This window comes from Aethalodelphis obliquidens, unplaced genomic scaffold, assembly GCF_003676395.1.
Source record: "Aethalodelphis obliquidens isolate GAN/ISIS:26980383/991018 unplaced genomic scaffold, ASM367639v1 scaffold26, whole genome shotgun sequence".
In the NCBI taxonomy this organism is placed as follows: Eukaryota; Metazoa; Chordata; class Mammalia; order Artiodactyla; family Delphinidae; genus Aethalodelphis; species Aethalodelphis obliquidens.
In genome coordinates, this window is record NW_020837970.1 from 3,339,855 (window position 1) to 3,351,992 (window position 12,138).

General features: G+C 38.1%; 1 protein-coding gene across 3 annotated transcripts in view; it reads right to left on the reverse strand.

Annotated features, from left to right (window-relative positions):
• The window catches only part of NEDD4 (NEDD4 E3 ubiquitin protein ligase), a 149,500-nt gene that overhangs the window by 18,560 nt on the left and 118,802 nt on the right, over positions 1 to 12,138 (reverse strand). For all 3 annotated transcript variants that reach the window (XM_027123089.1, XM_027123088.1, XM_027123090.1), the window contains 7 exons: positions 11,361 to 11,441; positions 11,080 to 11,134; positions 10,925 to 10,983; positions 9,822 to 9,887; positions 5,612 to 5,841; positions 4,747 to 4,868; positions 4,585 to 4,655 (listed from right to left, as the gene is read on the reverse strand). In XM_027123089.1, the coding sequence (XP_026978890.1) occupies positions 4,585 to 4,655; positions 4,747 to 4,868; positions 5,612 to 5,841; positions 9,822 to 9,887; positions 10,925 to 10,983; positions 11,080 to 11,134; positions 11,361 to 11,441 (684 nt within the window). The remainder of the gene's footprint in view (positions 1 to 4,584; positions 4,656 to 4,746; positions 4,869 to 5,611; positions 5,842 to 9,821; positions 9,888 to 10,924; positions 10,984 to 11,079; positions 11,135 to 11,360; positions 11,442 to 12,138) is intronic.

Genomic DNA, 12,138 nt, shown 5'->3' on the forward strand with positions numbered 1-12,138 from the left:
GGTATTTTATTCTTTTTGTTGCAATGGTAAATGGGAGTGTTTCCTTAATTTCTCTTTCAGATTTTTCATCATTAGTGTATAGGAATGCAAGAGATTTCTGTGCATTAATCTTGTATCTTGCAATTTTCCCAAATTCATTGATTACCTCTAGTAGTTTTCTGGTGGCCTCTTTAGGATTCCCTATGTATAGTATCATGTCATCTGCAAACAGTGACAGTTTCACTTCTTCTTTTCCAATTTGTATTCCTTTTATTTCTTTTTCTCCTCTGATTGCCGTGGCTAGGACTTCCAAAACTATGTCGAATAATAGAGGCAAGAGTGGACATCCTTGTCTTGTTTCTGATCTTAGAGGAAATGCTTTCAGTTTTTCACCATTTAGAATGATGTTTGCTGTGGGTTTGTCATATATGGCCTTTATTATGTTGAGGTAGGTTCCCTCTATGCCCACTTTGTGGAGAGTTTTTATCATAAATCAGTGTTGAATTTTGTCAAAAGCTTTTTCCGTATCTATTGAGATGATCATATGGTTTTTATCCTTCAATTTGTTAAAATGGTGTATCACATTGATTGATTTGCATATACTGAAGAAGCCTTGCATCCCTGGGATAAATCCCACTTGATCATGGTGTATCAACTTTTAATGTGTTGTTGGATTCTGTTTGCTAGTATTTTGTTGAGGATTTTTGCATCTATATTCATCAGTGATACTGGTCTGTAATTTTCTTTTTTTGAGTATCTTTGGTTTTGGTATCAGGGTGATGGTGGCCTCATAGAATGGGTTTGGGAGTGTTCCTTCCTCTGCAATTTTTTGGAAGAGTTTGAGAAGGATGGGTGTTAGCTCTTCTCTAAATGTTTGATAGAATTCACCTGTGAAGCCGTCTGGGCCTGAACTTTTTTTGTTGGAAGATTTTAAATCACAGTTTCAATTTTATTACTTGTGATTGGTCTGTTCATATTTTCTATTTCTTCCTGGTTCAGTCTTGGAAGGTTATACCTTTCTAAGAATTTTTCCATTTCTTCCAGGTTGTCCATTTTATTGGCGTAGAGTTGTTTGTAGTAGTCTCTTAGGATGCTTTGTATTTCTGCAGTGTCTGTTGTAACTTCTCCTTTTTCATTTGTTATTTTACTGATTTGAGTCCTCTCCCTCTTTTTCTTGATGAGTCTGGGTAATGGTTTATGTATTTTGTTTATCTTCTCAAAGAACCAGCTTTTAGTTTTATTGATCTTTGCTATTGTTTTCTTTGTTTCTATTTCATTTATTTCTGCTCTGCTCTTTATGATTTGTTTCCTTCTGCAAATTTTGGGGTTTGTTTGTTCTTCTTTCTCTAGTTCCTTTAGGCGTAAGGTTAGATTGTTTATTTGAGATTTTTCTTGTTTCTTGAGGTAGGCTTGTATAGCTATAAACTTCCCTTTTAGAACTGCTTTTGATGCATCCCGTAGGTTTTGGATCGTCGTGTTTTCGTTGTCATTTGTCTCTAGGTATTTTTTGATCTCCTCTTTGATTTCTTCAGTGATCTCTTGGTTATTTAGTAATGCACTGCTTAGGCTCCATGTGTTTGTGTTTTTTACATTTTTTTCCCCTGTAATTGATTTGTAATCTGATAACGTTGTGGTCAGAAAAGATGCTTGATATGATTTCAATTTTTTTGAATTTAGTGAGGCTTGACTTGTGATCCAAGGTGTGATCTATCCTGGAGAATGTTCCATGCACACTTGAGAAGAAAGTGTAATCTGCTGTTTTTGGATGGTATGTCCTATAAATATCAATTAAATCTATCTCGTCTATTGTGTCATTTAAAGCTTGTGTTTCCTTATTAATTTTCTGTTTGGATGATCTGTCCATTGGTGTAAATGAGGTGTTAAAGTCCCCTACTATTATTGTGTTACTGTCAATTTCCTCTTTTATAGCTGTTAGCAGTTGCCTTATGTATTGAGGTGCTCCTGTCTTGGGTGCATATATATTTATAATTGTTATATCTTCTTCTTGGATTGATCCCTTGATCATTATGTAGTGTCCTTCCTTGTCTCTTGTAACATTCTTTGTTTTAAAGTCTACTTTATCTGATATGAGTATTGCTCCTCCAGCTTTCTTTTGATTTCCATTTGCATGGAATACTTTTTTCCATCCCCTCACTTTCAGTCTGAATGTGTCCCTAGGTCTGAAGTGGGTCTCTTGTAGAAGCATATATATGGGTCTTGTTTTTGTATCCATTCAGCGAGCCTATGTCTTTTGGCTGGAGCATTTAATCCATTCCCGTTTAAGGTAATTATCGATATGTATGTTCCTATTACCATTTTCTTAATTGTTACGGGTTTGTTTCTGTAGGTCCTTTTTTGTCTTGTGTTTCCCACTAAGAGAGGTTTCTTTAGCATTTGTTGTAGAACTGGTTTGGTGGTGTTGAATTCTCTTAGCTTTTGCTTGTCTGTAAAGCTTTTGATTTCTCCCTCGAATCTGACTGAGATCCTTGCTAGGGAGAGTAATCTTGGTTGTAGGTTCTTTCCTTTCATCACTTTAAGTGTATCATGCCACTCCCTTCTGGCTTGTAGAGTTTCTGCTGAGAAATCAGCTGTTAACCTTATGGGAGTTCCCTCGTATGTTATTTGTCATTTTTCCCTTGTTGCTTTCAATACTTTCTCTGTGTCTTTAATTTTTGCCAATTTGATTACTATGTGTCTCAGCGTGTTTCTCCTTGGGTTTATCCTGCCTGGGACTCTCTGTGCTTCCTGGACTTGGGTGGCTATTTCCTTTCCCATGTTAGGGAAGTTTTCGACTATAATCTCTTCAAATATTTTCTCAGGTCCTTTCTCTCTCTCTTCTCCTTCTGGGACCCCTGTAATGAGAATGTTGTTGTGTTTAATGTTGTCTCAGATGTCTCTTAGGCTGTCTTCATTTCTTTTCATTCTTTTTTCTTTATTCTGTTCTGCAGCACTGAATTCCAACATTCTGTCTTCCAGGTCACTTATCTGTTCTTCTCCCTCAGTTATTGTGCTATTGATTCCTTCTAGTGCTTTTTTCATTTCAGTTATTGTACGTTCATCTCTGTTTTGTTTGTTCTTTAATTTTTCTAGGTGTTTGTTAAACATTTCTTGCACCTTCTCATTCTTTGCCTCCATTCTTTTTCCGAGGTCCTGGATCATCTTCGCTATCATTATTCTGAATTCTTTTTCTGGAATGTTTCCTATCTCCACTTCATTTAGTTGTTTATCTGGGGTTTTATCTTGTTCCTCTATCTGGTACATAGCCGTCTGCCTTTCATCTTGTCTATCTTTCTGTGAATGTGGTTTTTGTCCACAGGCTGCAGGATTGTAGTTCTTCTTCCTTCTGCTGTCTGCCCTCTGGTGGATGAGGCTATCTAAGAGGCTTGTCCAAGTTTCCTGATGGGAGGGACTGGTGGTGGGTAGAGCTGACTGTTGCTCTGGTGGGCAGAGCTCAGCAGAACTTTAATCTTCTTGTCTGCTGATGGGTGGGGCTGGGTTCCCTCCCTGTTGGTTGTTTGGCCTGAGGCAACCCAGCACTGGAGACTACTGGGCTCTTTGGTGGGGCTAATGGTGGACTCTGGGAGGGCTCACGCCAAGGAGTACTTCCCAGAACTTCTGCTGCCAGTGTCCTTGTCCTCATGGTGAGACACAGCCACCCCCTGCCTCTGCAGGAGACCCTCCAACACTAGCAGGTAGGTCTGGTTCAGTCTCCTATGGGGTCACTGCTCCTTCCCCTGGGTCTCAATGCACAAACTACTTTGTGTGTGCCCTCCAAGAGTGAAGTCTTTGTTTACCCCAGTCCTGTCAAAGTCCTGCAATCAAATCCCACTAGCCTTCAAAGTGTGATCCTCCAGGAATTCCTCTTCTCTTTGCCGGACCCCCAGGGTGGGAAGCCTGACGTGGGGCTCAGAAACTTCACTGCAGTGGGTGGACTTCTGTGGTATAAGTGTTCTCCAGTTTGTGAGTCACCCACCCAGCAGTTATGGGATTTGATTTTATTGTGATTGCACCCCTCCTACCGTCTCATTGTGGTTTCTCCTTTGTCTTTGGATGTGGGGTATCTCTTTTGGTGAGTTCCAGTGTCTTCCTGTCGATGCTTGTTCAGCAGTTAGTTGTGATTCCGGTGCTCTCCTACAAGCCCACCTTTTTATCGGGTTTCTGTTTCTTTGTAGTAGCCTAATCTCAAGGCCTTGCTTTTGGACTGCCATTTTGAAAACATATGCCGTTCATCACAATTCAAATACTGATGCAAGAGATGCATAAAACTGATGTATAACATGTTGAAGTATTTAGAGAGACGTTTACTGATATATGCAACTTTCTTTGAAATGCATCAAAAAACCAGGATGGATTGATGGATGGGGGTGTGGACAAGTGAGTATAGATAAAAAGCCAATTGTGTAATCTGGGTGGTGGATACGCACATAGCCATTGTAAAATACTTTCAATTTCATTATGCGTTAGAAAATTTTCATAATAAAATGTTGGGGAAAAATGTTCATTTGTATTTTGGCACATCTATTGAGTTTTTTCATTATTAAAAGGTAAGCCTGTAAGATATTCATTTGCCTGTTCTATCATACTTTATAAGTGAAAAAGACATACCACCGATTCCATATCATGAAGTGTTATTGGCTTGTGCAGCATCATCTTGTAAAATGGGCGGATGAAAAAGCCTTGCAAAAAATCAAATATATTCAAAATGATTACCAAGTGAAAGAAATCAGATAATTACATTAAAAGAGAAGTTTTAGGCTTAATACTAACCATCCAACAGTTTGCCGTGATAAACTGCCATCCCAGCTACCCGGCCAATAAACTTGAAGTAAGAGAGGTGATCTTCATTACACAATCCAGAGTTGGGATTTATCTGTAGGGTATAATTATCCCTGTAAAGATAACCACATTTGAATGTTCCTTTCTATATTTCATACAAAAATTTTAATATGACTAAATAACTGTAAATCATCTCCCTCTTTTCAGAGTTGTTTACCTCTGTTAGAACCATATTACACCATTGGATTTAATGGTTTTAAAAATAGTCATTTGGATCAAAAGGTGGAAACAATCCAAAATGTTATTGAAAGATAAATGGATAAACAAAATGCGGTAGATACACATAACGGGGTATTATATAGCCTTCAAAAAGAAGGAAATTCTACCACATGCTGCTACATGGATACAACCTTGAAGACATTATGCTAATGAAGTCAGTTACAAAAAGACAAATACTGTATGCTTCTACTTATATGAGGTACTGAGAATAGTCAAATTCAGAGAGACAGAAAGTAGAACGGTTAATGCCAGGGAATGGGGGAGATAGTGTTTAAAGGGTATGGAGTTTCAGTTTGGGATGATGAAAAAGTACTGCAGATGGATGGTGGTGATGGTTACACAACAATGAATGTATTGTACTTAATGCCACTGAACTATGTACTTAAAATGATAAAAATGGTAAATTTTATGTTATGTATATTTCTCCACAATTTTAAAAAGTTATTTCTGAAACAACATTACTTACAGTCTCCATTTTCTGACACACTATGATGTACATTTTCCTTGCATCACATCGCTCTGTTACTTTCAAAACAGTTATTTTCTTTCTGTATACAGTCATTGTAAAGGTACTTACGTAGCAGAATACTCAAACAACCCATAATAAGGGTTAAACATTTCCTTCGAAATCAGAAAGAACCATTCTCTGGCGACTCCTCCATAATCTAGTCCCTTTTCGCCATCAAACTCAATCCACAGTCTAGCCTTGAGGAAGTCTGCTCTCTTGACCCCCATAATTCTCCTGTAAGAGTCCTCAAGGACAGTTGCACGGCGAAGTTTCATTTCAAATTTGTTTGGAATGTCATTCTGAAAACCCAGAGAAGAGAGACTAATGGTTTAAATCAATTCAACAAGACGACACATTTCTCTCATGAACGTTATAAAATTCATTGTATTCTACCCTGTGCCCAAGATCCTTTTTCAGGGAAAACAGGACTAGGTATATTGTCTGTACTTCCTCCACAGTATGAAAGCACTCATGCATTTTCTCTAGTCACTTAATTACATAGACTTCTGATTTTCACATCTGAAGAAGCAGCTACTGATGGTGGTAATAAGGCTCACGTGAAGGCACTTCATGAACAGTTCTTTCCGTCTTAAGATCCAATGAAGAAGACCATTCTGTGACCTGCAGTCAGTCTAGCCACTGCCTGCTACTTGTGTGCCTGTTGGCTCAGGGTTCTTCCCTGCCCTCCACTTTTCCTCCTTGGAGCCTGCCTGCTTCACTCATTAACAGGTGCTAACATTTACAGACTGTGCCCGTACTGTTCCCAGCATTTTAGTGGGTTAACTCACTTACTCCTCATAACAACACTATGAAGAAGCTACTATTATTGTCTTCATTTTATGGGTGAAGAAACTAAAGATACAAGTTAAGAAAGTCTTAGCTCCTGACTCTCTGTTCTTAGTGAATGAGCTCTGTTGCCTCACTCATCTTTTGTCCATACTTTGCTTATATGACAAATGTACGTAACTATGCTTTTAGGCAGACCTTGTAAATTACATAGAAATATATCTGAATATTTTATTCTTGAGTGCTTTGTGTGCAACATTCAAGTGGAAACCATGAAAAGGAAACATACTATAAATATTCTGTCACTTCAAAAAGAGGGTTAGCTCTAAGGGGGAAAAAAATCAATTTCACTCTCATATTTAAGAAAAGTGGAAAGTCCTATAGAAACATAATAATACAAGCAGTTTATATAAGCAATATAAGCATAACATAATCAGTTTCCTCTGCTGCTTATGCAATTTTAAAAAGTGGTAAGATTGGAGAAAAGGAATTTTAGAATTTTAGGCACTAGGCAAACAGTGCAGGTAACTCAGCAAGCATTTACTGAAGGCCCGCTCTGGGCTAGGTCCATGCTAGGTAGGTATCACAGCGGGGGCAGAGATGGGAGGAAAAGGGAATAAAAACATGGCATAAGATGTGGTCACGTTTTCAAGGAGTTTATAATTTGGTGTGTGTGTGAGAAACAAATGTAAATGTTACTAATTCTGAGATTTAAAAAGTAGGAAAATTGTTAAAAATAGAAATAGACGCAAAGTTCTTGTGGGCAAAGAGACTGAGCTATTAATTGCAAGTGAGACAATCAAGGAGGCTTCAAGAGGGGAAGGGAGAGGGCTTCCCTGGTGGCGCAGTGGTTGGGAGTCCGCCTGCTGATGCAGGGGACACGGGTTCGTGCCCCGGTCCGGGAAGATCCCACATGCTGTGGAGTCGCTGGGCCCGTGAGCCATGGCCGCTGAGCCTGTGCTCCGCAACAGGAGAGGCCCGGCGGTGAGAGGCCCGCGTACTGAAAAAAAAAAAAAAAAAGAGGGGAAGGGAGACAGGGACTGAGCAACAGCATGCAGGAGGGGTCTAAGCCATCTGACAGCTGGACGGTACAGAAGGAGGAGGGGAGGGAGAGGAGGGATTAGAATGCAAGACGGTTTAGAAGCAGTGTGAGGCCACAGTGTAGACAGCGCGAAGGCTGACCAGGAAGAGCTGCTGAGCAGGAAGCCACAGGATCGGACTGGTGGGTTCTCAGAGGCTGATGGCGTCGAGTGTAAAGGGTGTTTTTAAGGAGAGACAAGAAACGTGCTGGTCAGTGAAAGACCCCTGAAACAGACCGTGTGAGAGAAGACGAGTGGACCATGTGAGTGAGCAGTGGCAACGAAGAGAGGGCTGAAGGAGAAATTTCCACCTCTGAGCTGCGTGGTGGACCATGCATGGGTTCTAGAGTCAGGGGACACTGTGTTCAAGTCCCGGCTTCACCTCACACATCTTTTCAAAGGCTTAATTTCCTCACCTATAAAACAGGGACGATAATACTGACCCTCAGGGCGCTGTTTCAGGACTTATCAGGATAGCGCATTTCTTGCGCTGACGCGATACCAGGCATGCAGTGATCTCCGTAATGATCAGCCACCCTTATTCCTAACTAATGAGATGTGAAGGATTAGGCAGAAGAAAAGGTTAAAGACAGCTCAAAGCTCTGGAGCACTGATCTAGATATTTTCATCTCCATCTTGCTCTTTTGCTGTGATGTGTCCAGATAGGGATTTTAATTTTTAAATCCTGCTTGGGAAATTTTGTTAAACTGAGGATTCAGATTCTCAGCCTCTTTTCTCAGGCTCTCCAGTCTCTCTTTCTGGAACAGCTTCATGCTTCTTAAGCTTTCTTTCATAATTTTAATCTTTTTATGTATCTTTGTTGCATTCTGGGTAATTTCTTCTCTTAATCACCAATCTGATATGTCAGGTGGCTTAAGAGAATGGACTCTGGCGCTAGACCACTTGGTTTGTTTCTGGCTTTGCCACTAATAACCATGGAACTTGATCACATTGCCTAATTTCTCTGAACCTCAGTTTCCTCAGATTTAAAATGTGATAATAATAGTCCCTTCCTTATAGAGTTATTGTAGAGATTACACGTAGATAAGACACGTAACTTGTTAAGAAAAATGCCTGTTATGTAGTGAAAGCTCAATAAATATTACTGCTTTCATTATGGTTTTTGTGTTCTGTGACCTGCTGCCTCATCAACCATTAGATACTGTAACATGCTTATAAGTGTTCAGACTGGCAAATGGAGAAGCTAGTGCTTCTATTCCACCAATACACTGTCATTAAGAATGAAAATATTTACCAGACAAGTAACTCAAAATAGACTTAAAATCCCAAATAATTTTAAGAGGTAGAAAACAAATTTCGAGTGATTTTAACATAAAATTATTATTGAAAATGAGTTTAAAACATTGATGACATTTTAGGGCTTTATTCAGGCATAAAATATCTGCACTATAAAACTATCATATTTCATTTTTTTGTTAAATTTAGGATGAGAAAATCTGTGGAAGCAGACCCACCATCTTGAATCTGGAAAAGCAGGCTTCTGGCTTGGAAGGCAAGTAAGTGTAACCCAATATAGCCACCTAGTGGCAGTACTCCTAAACTGCAGGGCAAGGGGAAAAGCACGAGCAAATTAGAAAGGCATTAAAAAATGGTCATCACCTTCACAGATATAGAAAACAAATTAGTGGCTACCAGGGGGAGAGGGAAGGGGGGAGGGGCAATACAGACTTGCGGGGGGAAGGGTTATTATAGAGTTACATGAAATCGTGTGTGTGAAACCTTTGAAAACTAAAGCACTATGGAATTTAAAGAATCTTTCAATTTTTAAAAATTACTAAAAAAAAAAAAATAGTCATCACCAACAGAAATGAAATAGATGGGCAGATGAGTTTAGTTCCAAACATAATGAATTTGTGGTGATGGAAAAGAGAGTAGTGAACATTTCTGATAAGCAGAAGGAGACAAGCAATAAGAGGACTGCTCCAACCACAGCTGTACTGTCAAATTATGCAGAGATATATTATATTTGAAGCTGTAAATAACGAATGACTAACACTGGAAAACAATAGTCAAAGCAGAAAAGGAATCCAAAGAGTCCTCCTACACAATTAAGTCCAGGCCTGGGGATAATCTCCTGAGCTATCCTTGCTTAGTTTCTACAAAACCCAAACCCCACAAACCCATGAGGGAACCAGGTTAGAGCTCTTTAAAAGCACACTTCTAATACTATTTTTCTATATTACAAGGTATACTGAAAAATAAAGACATAAAATAACTGTGGTCTCTAATCATATATTACAGGTACTCAAAAAATACACATCCTTTCCCTAAAAGAAACTATTCAAAGTTGTTAATATATAGAATACATTCTCTGTTACTTTTTTAAATGCATTTCTCATGCTTTCAGTCTATATGACAATCATTCCTGAGAACTCGTTATAAGTATCACTAACCTGCTTCTTCAGCTTTCTTCGGAAGAACTCATACTTTCTTTTGTAATCCCTGGAGTAGGGCACTGCCTTGAGTTGAAAATGTTGGAAAAATAAAGAAGGTTTAAGTTGTTTCATTCTGGAACAATTTTACAAACTCCCCTCTGGGTATTTGATGAACATAAGTTAAAGGCATTAAAAGAGAATATTTGAAAAGTTTAATTCAAAGAAAAACCATATATATAATTTAAAAATTTTTAATTTCTCTGTTTAAGATAAAATTGTATTCAGCAATTCCTATGGCTGTAATTTTCATCATGCAATACTCTTGAAATGCAACAGGCCAGAAACAGGAAATGTCTTCCAAGTAGAGAAATATTAGAAATGAACATTTCCATTTCTAAAGAGGCTTTCAAAGTGATTTCTTCATTAAAGGAGTAATTTGAAAAATATACTTTTTGCTTAAACTCTGAGGAGTTGCCTTTTTTATCCATTACTTTAAAAGACTAAACATGGAATCAGAAGAGTAATCTACAAGAACTGTATCTTCAATTTTACTTATTTTTGTGAATTAGGAAACAGTTAAAATCTGAAAAACTGAAGTTGGAAAAAGAAGCTATATAAAAGAGGAAAATGATTTTCCTATCGTTAATCTGACTCAAGAGCAGTGTAAACATCATACATGGTAATAATTGTACTTAAATGTGAGTACGTCTTATATACCGGTATTTACAACGATTTCAACCAAAAAGTTCAAGTCATGACCCTGAGTTGATACGGTGCTCTCTGCTTCCTCACCAGATACGCTCTTGGCTCCTTTGATCTGCTGAGGATTGCCAGCCTTCTTCTTCTTCAGACAAGTACTAGCCTGAGCACGGCAGACCACTGCCTCAGTATTTGACTATCTGGCTCACTGGTTTCACAAGGCTGCCACGCAGAGTAAGGATAATGACTTTATATGCTCTTTTCAAATAACTGAGACCTGGTGTATGGGCGGTGGGGAGAGGGGAGATCTGCAAATGTGCTTTCCTCTCAACACCTTTAGTGCTATGTCCTTGATCAAACACCCTTGAAAAGACAGGTAAGTGGACAACCCCATCAGAGGATCCTGATACAAAGAGACTTACTGGTCCAGTTATGGCTACATTCTGCAACCGAGGATCTTCCCATTGCGTTCTTTTTATATCTGAAGAAAGAGAGAAAAAAAGATGGTCTCCATCCTCATGTACAAAATTCAATACTGCAAAAGATAATGTAATGAAAATAATCACATTGCACATACTGTGATTTATGTAGAAGATTCTTCCATCGGTGTGAGTTCTTTCTTCCCATCCTGGCTATAATGAAGAATATATTTCAGTTATGTTAGGAAACGGTTTTCGATGTATGGGCAGAGAAATAGATTTGGTTATATGGTTGATTTAAGTTGCATATTCCATTCTTAGTAGAAGACATCAACACTTCAACAATAATATTAATTATAGTTGTTAAAGAACTACTGAATTCCAAAATACAAATGTTTGAGATAGCCAAGTTAGATGGGTAGCAGTTCTAGAAACTTACAGGTAAAGGCCCCAGGTCATTGGAGGAATCAAGTGATGTCTTTCCTCTCACATGAGCTGGAATTTTCAGTCTTGGATCTTCCTTTTTTGGTAGAGGAAATAAAGAAAACAATACACACACACAAACTTTAAAATCATGAAAGTCAATCTGTTACTATGTTTTCTAATATCAATGGCTATCACTTTTATTTCTTTTGCTTACTCTATGAAATAATAGGTTCTCATCTAAAATCTATCATTCACAGGCTACAATATTCAGTTCTCAGATCTCAGAGGAGGATCAGTATTAACTCACTACCTCTTTCACAGAAACCATTCGGAGTATTTTGCCCACTCTTTATGGACTGTGTCACTACTTAGGGCTCTTCTCTAAATAAAAACTGGTGTAAGAGTGGGACATAAAACTGGAGCACATGTTATTTCTGAGGCCCTGAACATGCTTTTAGGCACCTAGCTGCTAAGGTGTTAATTTATTAATATTTATGAAAGATAGGAAGGTAAGCGCAAAAAGGTTATTAAAGGCAATTCAAATTGTTGAAAGAAAACAAAATTTAATTTATTGATGTATAATTTTAATATTATTTTCTTAAATCATTTATTGTATAATTTTGGTTTTATTTAGGTATATTGGTGTTTTAAACAAATTTATTAATCAAAATCTCTTCACCTGCAGCTGATTTTCAGTAATTTTTCAATTACTGGTGAACCAACTGCTCAACAACTTTAAGCCTCATCTTAACATAAAAATACCTATTCTACCTAGTCTCATAAGTTTTTTT